The sequence below is a fragment of the Triturus cristatus genome, chromosome 1_2 (assembly GCF_964204655.1).
Source record: "Triturus cristatus chromosome 1_2, aTriCri1.1, whole genome shotgun sequence".
Classification (NCBI taxonomy): domain Eukaryota; kingdom Metazoa; phylum Chordata; class Amphibia; order Caudata; family Salamandridae; genus Triturus; species Triturus cristatus.
The window spans coordinates 40,362,325-40,381,589 of NC_140580.1; the positions used below are offsets into that span (position 1 = coordinate 40,362,325).

General features: G+C 41.7%; 1 protein-coding gene across 3 annotated transcripts in view; it reads left to right on the forward strand.

The window, feature by feature from the left end:
* The window catches only part of IPO9 (importin 9), a 595,516-nt gene that overhangs the window by 230,954 nt on the left and 345,297 nt on the right, over positions 1 to 19,265 (forward strand). For all 3 annotated transcript variants that reach the window (XM_085600586.1, XM_085600577.1, XM_085600596.1), the window contains one exon: positions 16,232 to 16,371. In XM_085600586.1, coding sequence (XP_085456712.1) covers positions 16,232 to 16,371 — 140 coding nt within the window. The remainder of the gene's footprint in view (positions 1 to 16,231; positions 16,372 to 19,265) is intronic.

Sequence of the window (19,265 nt, forward strand, 5' to 3'; positions counted from 1 at the left end):
AGGTTATACTTCTGAACAAGATGGCTTTTTAGAGAAGTTGGTACATGAAAACGGAACCTGAGAGGGGGGAAAAGATAAATGGTAGATCTGGAAGGAAGTAATTGAGGGTGCAGAGAAAGCAATAGTGACACCAGCACTCTCAAAATAACAGCTATAAGCCTTGTTTGATCCGTAGGGAAACATTACAGTGCATTAGTATGTCCACTCCAAATTCAGCTGATTAAATGGTGCTTGTAATCATAAGGCAGTGGCCATGTCAGAAAATGTTTCGTTGTCATTTTTCTGCTGCATGTATGATCATACCAGTTCCCCAGGTGCACAACATTGTTGTAGGCCTCCTTTAGTTCATTACAATATAACTTATCCTTCAGCTTCATTTCCTCCTTAGGTGGCTTGGTTATCATTTGACACATCGCCACCAACGTTTACCCAGGAGCTACACCATAATCACAATTTTTACTTGCTTTTTTGGGTATTTTTTTGTGGTTAGACCTAAACAACCCGAATATATCGGGTAAAGAACCTAGCCAGAAAAGGGTATTGGAACTCTGTCTGAGTTTGAAAAACACCAAGAAAGAAAAGCTTTTCCTTCTTGAGTCCCCTCACTCACCAGGGTTTCCCCTCGGTGACATGCTTCATCATTGGGGCCATCTCAGTCCTCTACGGACTGAGGCGTGCTACGACTTGCGGATTCCGTAGGAGCACTGTTGTGACAACTGTGTGGTGCAGAAAGTGTAGTGGAGTGGGCTAATGTGAGTGTTAAAAATACCTAGCTAGTGGGCCAAATAATTTTATTCTTGCTCCTAGTTAGTATAATCTAAAAACAGGGTAGAATGCTGGAAAGACCTAGTTATAATGCAATAGGTGTACCTAGCATCTTGTCAACATGTTACGAGCTTCCCCAAGCTCTTCGTCAGAACCACACAGGGACCAGCCCTGTGTAAACCACTCCTAGTAGACCTAATTGAGGTGAAAAACCATTAAGTGACGCTGCAACTAATAAGCATGCGTTAGTATATACATACGTTTGAGCATTGTCATCCAAAATGGAAGATGATTTGAGTGAACAGAAGATGATACAGGAGCTGGAAAGAGTTTTAGATTTCATACAGTCAAAAGATTTGGAGACACGGCCAAGGAGGAGTAATCTATGCAGCATCTGGATTCTGCTGTTTGAAAATTCATGTTCAGCTGCACCCTTCATAGAGAACTCGCTGAAGTCACTTTTTGGGGCGGATTCATTCTCCCTATGTGTCATTTTTTAGCCCACTCACTGGTTGCTGGCACCCAAACCACCTTCTGGGGCTCCAGTGAGGCTCATCGCTAAACTGTTAAAGTACCTTGACCGTGATGTGGCTCTGAGGGTCTGGGAGAAAGGAGATTCGAGCCACGAAGGGCCTATGATCTCACTCTAACCTTACTTAACAATTGCTGTGCAAGAAGTCTTTAAAGCATTAATCCAAGCAAAAACGATACTCCAACAAGAAACTTCATCATCACGGCTTGACCTCAGCTGTGCTGTACTCCCTGCAAAACTTAGTGACTAACCCTGAAGCTGTGATGTGCCTTTTGCAGAAAAGGAAGAAGCAACCTGCACCTAAGGCACTGAGGTGATCCATGTTGCCAGGGACACAAGAAGACTCTGAAAACCGCACCACATGAGACATTGTCCTTACTGACTGAAATAGACACTTAAGCTTTCGTGCTGTGGTTTTGTACCCCCTCTGAGTGTAAGATAGGCGTTATTGTCATACTTTTATATATTCTGCTCTGCATTGTTAATTAGCCAGTGAGTGCCAAAAGCCAGAACTGTGAATATTTTGTTGTACAAACCATGGACCCATAAATGCAGCCTGATAACCGAGGATGAGCCTACTGTAGATAGGTTGCATGATTGATATGTGCAAGAATGCTATGCAGAATAAAGGGCTTGGGAGAGTGGTGGCGATATTACCCCAGACTTGTGTCTCCTGCGAGTTGGCATTATCAGTGTGGATGGTGGGAAGAGGGTATACATGGGAAACATTTTTGTTCAACCCTCACAGAATATCCACTGTGCATAATAAGAACGGGCAAGTACTGATGCTCAGATTACATGCCAGGGCACTTAATATTGTAATGGGGGCTTAGTTAGTTACTGTAGAGATCTCTTTATATATTCTGTAAGCTGGAATCTGAGGTCTGAAGAACCCTAAAAAAGAGTAGTTCTGGAATATTTAAAGAGACTACAGGCAGTCCTGGTCTACTTCCAAGAAACACATTTTATAGGAGACTAAATTTGATTAAGCTTGGGGTAGGTATTGATATTTAGCGTCCTATAACTCCTCATCTAGGGGAGTGGTAATCTTAATTAAAAAGGGATTGATTTTAAATGTATTGCTCACTCTGCACATAAAGAAGGCAGAGTCCTAATATTGCAAGGTATGGTTACTGACTCCCTCCTAGTTTTCATAAATGCATGTACTCCAAAATCAAGATAGAAGATAAGATTAGAAGTCGAAAGCTGAGAGACACATGATGAGATCGTTGGCAAGCAGTTACATTCCCCTTTAATTACATGTCAAAAGGGAGCTGACAGAAGTCTGATTTCTAGGGAAATATGTGCAGGTGCAGCATTTTGAGGAAGGAGACGGGCCAAGAAGAACACTTGCTTGTCTATTAAGAGCTAGAGGTCCTTGATGACAATAGTAAGAGACACACTTCCTGGATATTCTGTCAATCTGCAAAAATGTACTCTGAGCTGTAGGAGGGTAAAAGGGTCAGAATCAACTGTTCTCAGCAATATGCCTGTGGCGTGTCTAGTGTGAATAGAGGCTCATGAGAGAGGAGCCATTAAATTGACCAATATCTGTCGAAGAGATTAAAGAAGTGATTAAATCACTTCCTGAGGAGAAATCATTGCGATCAGACTACATTGCTGCCGAATTTTACAAATAATTTTCTGATATATTGGCTACCCCTCTTCTGGAAAAGATTAGAGAGGCTAGAGAAACATTCCAGATACTTCCATCCTTGCGCGAGTCCACAATTTCCAACACAATGAAGCCTGATAAAGTCCCTGCTGATTTAGCCTTTTAGGCCTGTTTCCTTAGTCAATATAGATACATAGATGTTATCCAAAATAATTTCGATTCGGCTATACCTTCATATAAGCGGATTGGTGTCAATGAAACCATCAAGTTTCCTTCTCCATGGCTCAACCTCTGATAACTTAACTTCTTCTCTTTGGTGCTCCAAAAAATCCAGAGCTCCCCGCAATCACTAAGCTTCTAGATGTGCATAGAAAAATTCTGCTCACTAGACTGCTTATTTATTTGTGATGTTGAGAAGAATGGGACCGGGTAAAGGTATAGTTGTCTTGATAACAGTGTTATATAGCAATCTGATAGCACCCATCGGGGTAAATGGACAATTAATACCCACAATGAAGACAGGCACAGATTCCCCTTCTACCCATCTTCTTTATGTAATTGCCACTGAACTTTTATCAGAAATATCAAAGAACTACGCAAATAGCACAAAGTCATCTGTGGAAGAAGCTATATTATTTTTCTGTATGCTTATTACAATCATACTGTGATAAACATCCTAGCCAAATGGGTTAGAATGAGGTGTTGCAGTGAAACAGCATATGAAGCTTTCCCACACAGATGACCAGGTTATCGAGGATTTGGAAGCATGGGGTGCAATGTTGACCGGCTTTAACGAATGTTACAGGAGACACGATTTGGATGGGGAAGACCAGATTTGAATGGGACATTGAACCTCGTCGTAGGTGCATGACCGAAAGCTATAGTGTACCTTGGTTACGGTCCATACTGCTAAACTCTACATTATGTATTGATAGTAGGAAAGATTATTACAATCTACTGGACGGATGATTGTGTACCTGCATTCTGTGAATGTAACAATGACACCTGTTACAATGCACTTTGTTGTGTTGAAGTATATAAAATGCAAAAATAAAAGTAAAAAAAACATCCTAGCCAAAATTTTAATACACTTGTTAGAGTGTTCCTTCATTTTGCAAGCGTTTCTAGACTCCATGTAAACGGGACTGTAGCAGTAGTGCTTCTGTAAACAAGCGTTACCTCTGAATTACATTTTGAATGTTCTGCTCGGAGGACTCAATCCAAAACGTAGTAATTGGAATTCTCAAAGACCCTTCAACTGTAATATAGAAACATTTTGGGACATCCCTGGTTAAAGTGCATGATACATTGGCCAGATGGCAACCCCTCCCTATTTCGCTGGCTGGCGAGTGGTGGCTATGTAGATGGTGTTCCAGCCCCAATTCTATACCTTTTTTTAAATATACCTCACACTGTACCCAACCCATTTTTTTTAAATCTATCAGAATTCCTTTCCTGAAATGTGTTTAGTCAGATAAACCAGAATGAATAAACTGGGCACTCTCCGACGAATTTGCGGTTCTCGAACCTGAACTATAAAATTGAGTGGCACGGCTTGCTATGCCCATGGCTGGTACGTCCATTATTCACAATTGAAGTTGAAAAGACCCTGCCTTTAGCATTGCCTACAGTTATTCTGCAGTCTTCAAAACGACCTTCAGTAAATGGGAGTATCGGTATGCACACTTGATAAGCATGGCACAAATTAAAGTGCGTTGCAGGACTAGACAAATTTTACTCACCTCGCGTCCCCCTGTTTCATATTCCTATACTAATGACCACTCTAGACCCCAAAGCCAAACAGCAGCCGTGGCATGTTGAGTTAACGAAGATGGCTGATTTATGTATAGAGGGAATATTTGACAATAAAAATTTAAAAAATAGAGGGCAAGTCATCTCCTTTAGCCATATTTTTGAGTTTACCGATGTACCGCCCTAAAGTGGCAAGGGTTTGCCCAGATGTGGGTCCCGTGCTCACTGTGCCACTGGAACCAAGATACACCTGACTGATGCTCATCAGTCAGGGCGAAAACAATCTGGGGTTGCTTGTGTTCTAGCTCAGGGAGAATCTGGTCTGGCAGGTCAGCTTGGACTGTTCCTTAGGAACATGGTGAAGAATTATTTGCCTATGGCTGGGACCAAACTGTGCTGAAATGTTGGGCCAAAGAACGATGTACCACAAGAAATTGTTGATGGTTAAACTTATTGCAAGCATTCCTCCCATGACCTTTTGTGTATGTGATGTACTTCAGATTGAGGAACAAGATTCAGGCCCACTATTTCGATTTTTCCAAAAATACAACTCTGCCTGATGGTGCTGAATTATGTTTTTACCACAGAGAACTCTCTCGGTCCATTTTCCAAAATATACCTGTTGAGGTCTTAAATGCACAAATCGCCTGGTTTGAGAGTGAGGAGTAATTGGGTACATGACCTTGGAGAGAACCTGACTAACTCGATCTGGTGATATTGCTGTCCTCAAATAGTAGGGGTAGATTTATTCATTACAAGGTCCTGCACAGAATATTCTACACCACTGCCAGATTATGTGATAGAAGTCTTGATGTGCAGCCGGAATGTCCCAGGTGTAAGGAAGATAGAGCTGACTTTATACATGTAGCTTGGACTTGCCCAATGATTGCTGATATCTGGAAACAAGTGTTTGAGACCTATTTCTATTATTGCTTTCCAGAATCATGCTTCACAACTTGCCGCTTTGTTAGGTTATGTTAAAAAAAGAAAAAGAAATTGGGTCAAGGACCTATTTTCCTGCAATAAAATGGTCGAAATATCTGCTGAAACTCTATCAATCACCTCATTCCATAAAGATATCTGGAATTGTCTGAAACAATCGCTTAACTGTTTCGCAGGAAGTTCTCATCGGATTAAAGGTTGTCTACTAGCTGACTTGTACACACACATAGGTACCATCCTATACCCACAATGACTCCTGATTTTAATAAAATATAGCTGACGCCTGATTTTCTTAAATGACGTACATAATTAGGATGATGTTGCTGGTGGGTTCATGTTTCTAGTAAAAATGCCTTTGTAAGTTTAGGTTTGGTCTCCTTCGTGATTTGGGATATGAAGATACATTTATATAATGCTAAAATAGTAACTTCAGAAGTAAGGCACATGAAGTTACCCCAGAGTTATCCCAAAGTCACGTTGCCTTTATTGATACAGATTTCTTTATACAGACCCGATGAAATATGTATTTTATAGACTTGTCTGCTGACAATAAGCCTTTCTTGTACACCTCATTATTGAACAGCTACTGTGGAGTAAAGGTTGGTTGATCGAAGTTATGTTGTGGTAAACTAATTAAATAAAGCGAATTTTAGACCTAAAGTAAAGGGGGGAAAAACTACTACTAATGGATTGTACGCCACATGTAGCAAGGGTGAAAATGGCAGGTCATATCTTGTTTCTCTTGTCTGCTCCCATCGGCCGATCCAGTCATCCCAATTCCATCTACTTTTTTATGCTGAGCAAGCGGCATTTACATACTACAGTTATTAACAAGTGAGTTCTTACCAGTGCCTGCTCTCTCCATACATGCTTAAGGGCAGTCTGATCTCTGAACCTTTATTTCACAAAGTGCTCTTGCACAGCTTGGTCATATAAAAATGTGTCCGATACAGACAGGCCATTCTCATTCATTGATTTAATGAGGGAGGCCTTTTTAATACTGGGCTGTTTATCCCTCAGAGCAGTCACAACAGCACCTTCCTAAGTTGACTACAGAACACAGTTGATAGGTGAATGGGAATACCATTAAACAGTTATAGAAAGTTTGGACAGTATTACCATCTTGATGGGTGAGATCCACCCCATCATTGACAACAGAAGTTTTGGTGCATAGTTCTGGCCCTGAAGCTCTCCAAGGCCATGCCAAGTAGCATCTGATAAGTTCTGGCATGTTTCTAGTTATTTGAACCCCAGTTATTTTACCCCATCCATGCTCTAGGTGAATATTTGCTGTCAGAAAATGGTGATGTCAGTCATTGAAAAAAATTCTGATTTATTCCAGCTGATTTGCAGGCCAGAGGATCTCCTCAATATTTAACGATATCAAGAGGGGCCTACACCCTACATAAATGTCACAATGAATATGGAAATTTACAGAGAGGCTTTACAGCCAAAGCAAATTTGAATAATGAGCATCCCTAGCTCGTGCCCCCATAAGTAAAAATGATGTCTGCGTACAAATTATTAACTTTTACTCGAGCCCGGGGACTTCTATATAATAGACTGACTAGTCTCGAGAAGAAATTACCCAGCCCCATGCGTCTGAGAACCTCATGAATGAATGGCCATTCAAGAGTGTCAAATGTTTTTTTCAACGTTGAGCAGAATGCCTACATATAGCAAATTTTGAATCTATCCTATGTAGTATAGAAACAAGCCGATACAAATTAAAGGCTGTTGATCACTATAGAATAAACCCCAACTGCTCTGGTAGTACCAATAACCGTCTTAGTGATTGTAGTCTCTGTGCTAGTGTTTTGTTCACGCTTTTATTATGCATTCAGCCGTGAGAGTGGCCTATATGAGAAGCATTGACTGCGGTCATGGCCTAGTTTTGGTAGCATAGTAATTGTAGCCTTTAACATTGAAGGCAGCCGACCCATCTGGACAGCAGCGTTAGACATTTAGCAACTTGGATGTTAGTACATCAGCAACTCTCAGTAGAACTTTGCAGAGAGGCTTTCAGTTCCTAGAGCCTTACCAATTGCCAGCCGAGATCTAGCATGTGTTACATACTCATGTGTTAAAGAAGAGTTAAGAATGGCCTGTCTCGCCCTAATCTATGCCAGTGTAACCTCTCTCAGATAATTTGCTATATCGTCCTTCAGTTGATCAGTACAAGAAGCAAACAAATGCTCCAAATTTTGCCTCCAAATCTCCAAAGTAGCAGTTGGCAAGATAGTGATCGGCATTAGTGCAAATCCGAGCATGCATCCCACGATACTTCACTTCGTGATCTGCCACCTCTCTGAATTCTTTCTGAAGTATCTTGCAGTTTAAGGATAGTCCCATCTTTCGTTAATGCATAGTGGTTTTCAAGTTGCTTAAGTTCTTTCTCTAAGCAACCATGTACTCCATCATATACGTATGCCCCGGGTATAGGACTTGAATGCCTCTGACTCCTTTTTTTTTTTTTTTTTTCAACTTTATTTTTCGTTTTAATACAAACAATCAAATTTCACCCCCCTCCCCCCGACATCAGAAATAAGTAGTACATCCAGATCCAATCAGCAATCATATACATATGTGGTACCTTAGGGCGAGGCAGGCCTTCGGCCATAGCGCGAGGGTATCCGGGTCTGCCCCGCTCAATGTCGCACAGGATCTGCCTCTCCTTCATCACCTCCCCCCTCCCCCTCCGACGATAGCGGGGAATACAGCTCCCCACTCGTTCCCTCCGACTCACTCTGCAGCGATTGCCCCTCCTCCGCCAATCCCTCCATACACAGAACTCGCCACTCCAGAAGGTCCCCATGCCTCTGACTCCTTACATTGGAAACTGAACCCTCATTCAGTGTAACGTATTCCACAATGCCAGCTCTGACCTCAGCATGGAACATGCAGTCAGGCAATTCGGATCCCTGCAATTCCACGATGTGAATGGGCAGAGTGGGAGGGTTATCTAGCATAAGATTAACTGGGGAATGATCTGACAAGGTATGTGACTGTATATTTATCTCACGGACATTGGTCATAGTAGATTTTGATGCCAACCATGGGTGCAGAGACTCCAAACATTTATCGGATCATAAAGCTGCTTAATATTGATCAGTGCATAATTTGCTTTCAAGGGTGGTCTACGGGCCTCAGTTACACTGTCTACCTGGAAGGATATTGTCGTATTAAAATCAGCATCTTCATGACAGCTAATTTTTAAATCCAAATCTCTTTAAAATGGTAGAGGGGGTTTTGGCAATTTATTTTTTCAGCACCATGTAGATTGATGACATTAGCATGCAAAGTCGCTACTAAAGTTTTAAATCTTTATCTAGATTACTTTATTTGCTGTAAGAGACTGATCTAACAATATTGTTTTTTAAAATTGTGTCTATCAAAAGTGGCCTAAGTGGATTAAACATAAAATTTGTGTAAATGTGCATTTTTGATGATTCAAAAAAATACTGTCACAGTGTAGTGAACTTAAGGTCTACTGATTATTTTCTGATTTAGAATTTAGAAAGATGGCATGCCGTATTAACAAGTTATTTTAGAAATAATTGTTAAGAACAAATGTTATTTTTTTTTTCTTCTAATGTAGGTAGTGATTGTCTCATGAAACAAGTGGTCCTTCAGTGTTTTGGCACTCAACTCCGTTTTTTCAAGATATGTTTTTCATGCTGTGTCAGAAATGATGGATGCATTTGTGCTTTGTTACTTTATGCATTACATTGTGGGAATGCCGCCATGGAGTAGATGACAGAGCCCCAGAGCTCTTCTCACACCTGATGTGAATTCTCCCTAGACACACAGAGCAGGAGAAACGAACGTGCTCTGTTGGGAATAGCAGAGGAAATTAACGAGCTCCGCAATCACAATATTCGACTGTGAAGTGAGGGAGATCATAATCCCCACTGTTGAGAGGTGAACAACCTTTACAACGCAACTGTTACAACGCACTACACTTACAACAACATTTTTACAACGCAACATCCACTGCAACGCATTCCATTACATAGCATGACACTACAACGCATGTTTAAAAACTACCTTTACAATGCATTCTATTACACCGCATACTACCTTTACAACGCATACCATTACAACGCAATCCAACACTTACCCTACTGTTGCACCCCCTGGAGTTAGAATAGTAATTTTTACCCCTATACTATGCGTTGTAATGGTATGCGTTGTAATGGTATGCGTTGTAAAGGTAGTATGCGATGTAATGGAATGCGTTGTAAAGGTAGTTTTTAAACATGCGTTGTAGTGTCATGCTATGTAATGGAATGCGTTGTAGTGGATGTTGCATTGTAAAAAATGCGTTGTAAGTGCATGCGTTGTAAAAGTGTGAGTTGTAACGACATACATCCCTGTTGAGACTATGGTACCATTTTGCCCAAGGCATTGTGCCATCAAGAGAAGGCAGGGAGTTACCAGCATTCCTCGTAAGTGGTGAGAAAGCAAGACCTAGGTACAAGTGAGATTTGGAAGACCCAGCCTGAGACGAGACTTGTGGCAGGTGTGTGTGGATGGCTTCACGTTTCAATTAGGATGTTGGCGGGCACCATCTGCAAACTTTATCAGGACATGTGCTCAACCAAACTACATAAATGTTGAGATTTTCACCCGGTCACAGAATTCCTTGGAGAGTAATGGGTCTTCTACTAGTGGTGTAACTCGTTCCATTTGATGATTCATTGGCAGAGGAAAATAACAGTCAGGTCCCTATCAGAGACATAAGAAATTGAAGAAGGGAGGGACTAGCTCTATGACCACTCCCATGGAGGGTCAGGGGAGTGAGTGGCTACACCCACTTCCCTTTGTCCAGTTTGGCCCCAGAGCAGGGACTGGTAGCCCCTGAGCCGGTTTGAGCTGGCATATGGACAGAGGAGCCTACTGCTCCCACAGTGCAGGACTTTAAAGCACTCTAGGAGTGCACCCACCCAGCCCCAATACACTAAACCCTGTCTGGGAGGTGACCACACCTCCCTGTGACAGGATGCCTATTGTTGGGCTTCCTCCACTGCGACTGTCAGTCAGCAGCAGGAGAGCAGCCCAGTGTCTGTGACTGGTGGCATCCATTTTGTGATGCCAGGGCTCTTCAGGATTCTACCGTGTTTCCACAGTGGGTACATGTGTATCCCTCTAGAAGGGTTGGATCATACTCCCACACCAGTTACTGGTGTGGGGGTATGATTTCAAAGCGTTTGACACCAAACACGACATGTTTTGATGCAGCCATCCCAAAGTTAGCATTTACCGCTAGGTTATAATGCACTTAACAGTATATGGTTTAACCGCATCCACAAACCACTACAGAGAATGGACTCTGAGAGCTGCAGAGGGGCCCTGCTCATGCAGAGGCACCCCCTCACATGGAAACCAAGCAGCCTGCCATCTGGATTGATAGGGCCTGCCTCAGGGGTGACTGATAGGTTTATGTGTGTGTGCAGGTAGAGATATAGTGAGCCTATATCTCCAGTGAGGAGTGCTAACACTACCTCAACCAGGCTGCAGTAGCAGGCCTGTGGTGTCAGATTTAGTCTGCTTCCCAGGGGTGGCATAATACATGCTTCAGCCCCTGGTAGGCCTGTGAAGTACCTATGCCCTTGGTACCCAAGGTACCATATACTAGGGGCTCATAAGGTACCACAGTATCCAATCACTAGTGCATCTAATATACACTCCAAGTTGTTTAGAGAGAACCGAGAGGCTGGGGCCCTGATTAGCAGGGTCCCAGACAGACTACAGCCAGAAACCAGTGTAAAATCAGAAAAAAGTGGGGGCAACATTAGTGCAGATCCCACTCTCCTACACTACCCAGGCAGGTTTTCATGCTGGGTATACTACTGAAAGAGCTCTTTTGAGGACCACAGAAGACCTAAAAATTATAATGGACGATCGGCTGCACTGATTCTTCTGGATTTCAATGCTGCTTGTGATGTGGTCTCCTTCCCTATTTTTCTCCATCATTTAGAAAAAGCTGGTATCACAGGAACGGCTCTGAGATGGCTTGCCTCATTCTTGGACAAGTGTAGTTTTCAGGTTAGCGAGGGTCAATTCATGTAATCTAGTCATCAATTGCTTTGTGGAGTTCCGCAGGGCTCGTCTTTGAGCCAGATGCTTTTTAACATTTATGTCCGCCCATTGGCAGACATATGTTCCTATGGTGTAAAAATGGTAACCTACGCAGATGATACCCATTTGATCGTTACATTGACACCAAAACTGAGGTCTTGATACTAGGGAACAAACCAACGCTCTGGGATCATATTATCTGGCCATCTTCCCTAGGGGAATGCCCAGTCCCCAAGTCAGAAGTTAAAAGTCTAGGTGTGGTTCTTGACAATCAGCTAGCCATGGCCTTGCAACAAGAAAGCTGGGTGGGAGCTGTTTTGTCTCTTAAAGCCCTGAGAAAGGTGCTGTAATGGCTTCCGATAGAGGCACGCAGAACTGTGATTCAAGGCCTGATTCTGTCGTACCTTGATTATTTAGGTAGTCCAAACTTAGTGATTAAAAAAACGTTAGATCATTCAGAACGCTGCTGCCGGGAAACTGTTGGGTATCCTGAAAAGATGTTCACCAGGAAATGCTTCCTGAGGTAGGCAAATGAAGGACGCAGAATTTTGGTGGCTCTGTTTTTCCCCAGGCATAGATAAAATAATTGGTTTAGTGTAAAACAGACAATATTGTGTGCAAGACTAATGGACTACAATACTGCCAACTTTGCCAATGGGCAGTGTACCCAGCTAACCACACGCATTCATTAGTCCACTAGAAGGAGATTTGGGTCATGTGAGCGGAGTATTGGGATTCCCCATGCCTGCTGATCCACCGTCTTTGAAACTAGGCCTTCAATGCATCTCTCAAGAAGGGATGGTCCCACATGACTGGTCATTGAATCACCATAGGTTGGCAGCGCGCAAGCAACTTATTCATGCATTATGTAAGCCAGACTAAACTTAGATTTAAGTGTAAAATGGCCTAACACTACTGTACTTCACCAAGTTGGAATGCCATTGTTTCTCACCTCAAGACGAAATGTTCGTAAAATGCTCATCTTTTTTCTTACACATGGCAGGAGGGGGCTTTTGACAGAGGGCTCTCATCCTGCCTCAAGACAGTCGAGCATTAGCAACACAATGTAGAAACAATGAGCATAAGTGGGTAGTGTGAGCTAGATCTTCCTCCGACCTCAATTAGTCTGGGGATGTTCCGGCGATGTGGAGGTGAGAAAAAATGGGCGGCTGGAGTTCGGTTGGATTTGTTTAATGTTCACTTTGGATTTCACATGGGCGACTTGGATTCGTTGTGTATTGTACTCCTTGGTTATGTACTTATTTTCTGAGACCCTGCAACTTGAAGGGTTGTAATCCTGTACTAAATTGATTCAGAGAATTCAGTACAGAAAATGATTGCAACCCTTGTGTTCGAAACCTGTAGTGGTGCTGACAATATAGAAATGTAAATTTCCTTAGCATGAAGGAAAGTTTCTTTTCTGTTATGACAATGTACGATGATTGATCAATGCATTTCCTGTTTTCAGCAGTTATTTTTGTAGATGCCAGTGGTGTTTTTCACATTGTCTTCCTAGATTTTATAAATCATTGTTTATTTATTATCAATGATGGAATAAAAACACTGCCAGAAGTTCAATAGGACCTTGGCTAGATTTTCCAAAGCGTAAAAAAAAAGGATAAAACCAACTTTTTTAGTTGCATCCCTTTGCAATCATTTCCCTATGTGCATCACCAGTCCGATCTGAAGCATGGCCTTAAATCTGGCGCTTCGGTATGTTTTCTACTAGCACGCATTTCTGCTAGTGTGAACATATTGTGTATGGTGTATATGCCGGCGGTGACGTAATCTTATCTATTGTCCAGCTACAAACAGGAGAGTAGGGTGGCCTTGCCACTGCTGGGCGGGTCTATGCACCCCGGGTTGAGTCAGCTTCCAGAACTGTTGACTGATTGATGTCATTGTTCTTTGATATCCCTCATGAGTCAACACTGGATAACTGTACTCCGCGGGCAAAGACAAGTCTCTTGGTCCATGTAGAAACCTTGCATTGTGCAGCTCGCCTCAGGGTCTTATTTCTACTGTGCCTGAAAGACCAGCATCAATGACACTAAGTGTCTCAAAGCTAAGATGCAGTGAACCTTCTGAAACTTGTAAAGACTTGCCAGTCACTTGTCCTCTGTAGTTTAAGCACAGCTTTGTCAAACATAACCACACCATATTTGTGTTTGTTTTCAAGCTCTCCAACTAACTTTCACCAGTGGTTGGAGCTCAGCCAGAAAGTGCAGTTAAAAACTCTCTGCCATTGCTCATGATAGTTCTGCTGTCAGGTCTTGATTCTCAAGTGCGGACTGCATAGATATTTATCTGCCTACACTGTTGCTATTTAAGGGTTCGGTATTGAATGTGCACACTGTGGCACCAAAAACATCACTGTGCAGTCCACTGATGAATAAATCCTTAACCATTATTACAATACACACCACAGAACAAAGAAAGATGTCGATCTTTCCATCAGCAAATAAATGTGCTCAGTAGGACTAGGAAGGCAGACCTAGATCGGTCCTAAATGTTTCAAGGTAGTGTTTTATTTCCAGGTTCTGTGAAATGTCATTTTTTTTTTTTAAATGACTGATTAGATGGTTGCTATTTTTTCAGTGGTACACAGCAAGAAATGTAATCCTGATGGATTTTAAATAGGTTGGAACTGTTATTTGATTACAAAAATAGGTTTTCTAAATTGTGATCCATGAATTCTGATTTTCCTTGTTACTCGGTTATAAATAAATGAAAAGACGAGGCATTTTGCAAAACAGAAACAAGTTAGTTTAATTAAGCGCTGCGGCCAGGAGAATGTGGTCAGAAAGCGCTTGCTCAAAATCTCTCGATGTGCAAAGTTTTGGCTGTCCATTTGTACAGTTCATGAGGTGCAATACACACTTTTCTAAATTCCCCCAAAAATTCTCAGTTGCACATCAACAAACTTGGGCATCTGATAAGGAAACGGATAGCTCTCGATCTCGGGAAGTTCTAATGTGGGCCAGTGTGTATGTATCCAGATGTCTGGCATGAGGAGCTAGTGATCACTACGTGTGGTGTGCCTGTTGTGTACTGATTGGTTGAGTGTGCTGATCTATATGTGGTATCTAGCTTTGTGTTGTTTCTGGGGAACATAAACCTTTGGCCGAACTGGTTTTATTGTTGCCAGTTATCTCAGAATTGTTTGTGTTGCAACTATCTATTTGTGGAATCGATCAGGGTTTTCCCTGGGTGCGTGTTTCTTTGGTTCATGGGGGACCCCACCTGTGACCTGTTACTCGATAGGTGTGGGCATGGGTCGCAGAACCTGCCTGACTACTCTGAGTTGATGGATAAGTCACCTTGGATGAATCAGACTGCAATGATGTGAGTTAATCGGAACTCCTATTAGAAATATGGCAGCCTCTGGAATCCTTTTTATCAACATTATCATCAATACGCATACAGTTGCCATTTCGTACATTTATATTGTATGTACTAGTATTAACGAAATTGTTTGCTCTGGTCTGAAGCACGTTGTCATTCTTATTCATAACATCGTATGAGCATGGACATCAGCACATTGCACTGCTGTGCGGGCGCAAGTTACGGTATACATTGACATTGCATTAACGGCCATTGTGCAAGGCCAAGCGGTTCCATACGTTCCCCTTGCATTTACTGATATTGCCGTTGTCAGATCTACACATATCATGACATTCATTGACATTGTATTCACCCATCCTCATATAGCACCTAACAAGAATGGCAGTCATGGGAAAAATAACGAGTTATTGCATGATCGGAGACTAGTTTTCTTCCAGGTAGTTTGTCTCAGAGAGGAAGAATAATTGGGCGGTTGTTAGGACCCAGATTCCCAAGAGTAAGGGGGTCTTTCCGTTGTCTAACTGGAAGAATTCTCTTGCTTTCCATGATGGAGGAGCCACTTGTTATGTCAATGGCTTCTAGGTAATTTTGATGAATGCTGTTAACACCCTGTACTTTCTAAACCTTAGTATTTTATCTTGCTTTCAAGTGTACGAAAAATGTGTGATATTGTATTTCAGCACACTCTCACACAAAGAAATGATTAGGCATGGCTTGCCTTGTGTTTACATTTTTTTTTACTGCTGTTTCAAAATGCACTGCAATAACTAGATAAAATTGCTTAGGAATGTTATTTACTGTTTCTCATTTTCCTTGGCCCCTGTCATTCACCTTAAGATTCAACAATCGCAGCCTTTTGTGCAGTCAGAAATCCCTGGATTTCTCTTGAGTCGTGTTTATGAAGCTTGAATTCTGATAGTGGAATGGGCAGTGATTCTCAGTTAAAAAACATAATAGAACCAGGCTTACTTGTCATACATTCTAGTTGCAAAAACTGGTAGCCAAAAGACTTACTGCAGTCTTTCATACCATCTCTTAATGTTTTTGTGGATCTCCTATTCTGGTGTGCTATCTCTCACAGACTCAGATGTTTCTAGAAATGATTGTTGTGTAATCCCTTGCATGCTCGCGCCTGTAGGAACATTCCTATATTGCTTAATGGGAAATTTACTATCGTCGCCCTCCTTTTCCTAACTCAGGTGGAAGATCCATGAAGCTTGCATGCTTGCTCTGGGTTCGGTGAAGTCTATCATTACAGACAATGTGAAGAATGGTCGGATCCAGTTTGATATGCATGGTTTCTTGACCGGCGTGATTTTAACAGATCTTAATTTATCAGGTAAGCCTCAGTTTGATATAGGCTTCCTTTGTCAGTTGCATGTTCAGATTAAAAAATATAATGTATTTTTCTTGAGACACTCTTTGAAGTCCTCTTGCGCCCTGGCATCTAGTGATACATCTAGTCAAACTTGAATGCACATTTCGATCATTCCTTAGGAACTTGCTTTTACTTGAAAGCAGCCATCTTACTCCTCAGGGATCACTCAGCACAGTGGTTGCTTCAAGTAAAATGTACAGTGAATATTGAGGTTGATTAGGGACACATCTGTTCTTCTTTTGTCTCCATTATTGCTTTCCCAATCCTCCAGTATCTTTGACATGGTCTGTTGCTTTTAAAGTGCTCCTCCAAAATATTTTAAAACAGTGTGCTACCCACAGATGTGGTACCTAGAGCCAGCAACTCATTTGTCCATTAAACATTTTTTTACTGTAGGTAGCAAGAGTGGCCCTTTTTCAACTCCACAGACGTGGCAGAAGGACTGGTCTCAGAATGGCCAATGCAGACCATCAGACATTGACTGGCTTAAGTTATGGACTTCCCCATTCACCAAAATAAAAACCCAAATCTTGCCCAGACCAAACTACATATCCTACATAAAACTTATTACACCCCACACCGACCTACAGCACTGGGCCTCATAGATGAGTATAACTCCTGGAACTGCTAATCACCACATGCAGACCTTATTCACATGCTCTATGATTGCCCCTTGCTACACAACTTCTGGACTAAAGTACATGACACCATTGATGATATCCACAAACTAAACTCCCTAGGATTTCTTAATTCTCAGTCTGCGGAACCTTCAACCCCTCATGCATGATGGACTTACAACAAGAAGATTTATTATTAGCTGATTTATTATTATTTACCCCCACCACCATTCTCTTCTCCTGGAAATCATTGGGAAATGCCTCCAATAACACCTGGTGGAAGTGGTTGGGATACATTAGTGGTGCACACACTATCCTCTACCCAATGAATGTTTCAAGGGCTTAACATGGCGGGGGGGCTACTTGGGCTGCCTCCCCTTTAAAAAAAAAAAAGTCCTCAGGGCTTAATGGGCTTAATTAGGCCAGTGTTAAAAAAAAAAACATAAGGCCCTTTGGCCAACCTGCATGGTGCGGCCAGTTGGCTTTATGTATGGTGATAAAATATTACTTTACGTAAAAAAACTAAAGAAACCAAGGTTAAAGTAATGTTATAGTTTGGTGAATGTCACAACGATCATTAATGTTTTGAACTTAAAAAAAAAAAACAATCCACAGAAATTCACCAGTTATTGTTAACAGAGCTAACTAACTATAACTTGCGTCACCGCCATGCACTGCTTAGGACCTCACATATTACATTACTCATGACATGTTGTATGACATCATTTATGGCATCAGTAATGTAATATGAGATGTCATCATTAGAGTGTTTGTTTTATAGTTTGGATAGTGGTGAGTAGCTACCATATTACTTTTCTACTTAATTTTGTACAGTCTGTGTCCAGCTAATGGATGTAAGTGTTTACAAAACGCATCTGCTCCTAATGTACCATAGGTGTGTAGAGGTATTGAACACGTTATAAATCTTTGTTTTGAAAAGTAACTTTGTGTGCAGGTGACAGATGACGACTTGTGTCCAGTATATTCCACACTAGTTTTTTGCTTCTGCAGAAAACGTTCCCAACAAGGCAAAGATTCTCTGTAGTATAAGTATTGCAAGCAGGCTTGAGTTATTAGAGAGAATCGTCTCAGCAAGATAATATCTACTTTGCAAAGAACGCTGTGTGCACAAAGTACTAACCTATGTACATGTGCTTGTTTTGCTTCGGAAGATGGATCTGTAAAGTTTCCACCTCAGTATGAAGGTTGCAGGTAGTATGATCTTTAGCGCCTTCAGATCTTGGTTATTTTAAGTGAATGGTCGCTCTTTGGACAAGTTTTGCATATAGTGTACATTGTTCTTAGTAGATGTTCTTTAATACTCTGTGGTGTATTTCTCATTAAAGTTCTACTGTCTGCAAATAAAGTGGTATAGAGTAAATTCTCTCCATAGAGTAAACTGTGTCAACAGCACCCACTTCTTTACTTATATCCGCTTCTGTTCTCAATATAGGTTCAGTGACTGTCAGAGTTGTTATACAGGTAAAGACTGTTTGTAGACAGGCATGTAAGTTATGTAACAGGGCTTCAGTATCTGGAGCAACTTGGTTTTCCCTGAACAGTTATATACAGATTGAACACTGTGTGCAGGATAGGTTACCCTTCTATCTGTGGGTCATAGTCACCATGAACCCGGCTACCCATCAAGTGTATGGTATAGGGTCAATGTTGCACATAAAACAAGCTTGCTTTACTATAGGGGTTGTATATATGATAGCAATAGTGATTCTTCATATTATTGTGAGTTATTTTGCTCTTACCTTCATAGCTCTAATGCAATACCTGTTTAAAGAGCAATGTGTACAAAAGAACCTTGGGTGATGTCCTGTGTGATGTCATTGGAAATGTCATCCATGATGTTCTAGAACTTCTGTAGTAGGGGATCTCTGTGTATAGTCATCTGTGAATAGTCCCGCCCATGTGCGTGGACCCCGGATCAATCGAAATAGTCTCTTAGGTGTCCTCTTCTGCAGTCCTGCATAGACACTTTAGAGAAAATCAAAGACAAATAATGCAGCCTGACATTAACAAGGCTACACTGGCCAGCACTTCATCCTGAAGTGACAAAAATGATAGCCAAATAATAATTAAATTTACACATTTAGCCAAGTTTCACACCAAGAGCAACTACCCTTCACAAAAATCCTTTGTCATGATAGAGAGGAAGGGTTGGACAGACAAGCCCCATAGGCTGCCATTATGTGTCTGGAAAAGGGATACCGTGCCTTTAAGGAACCC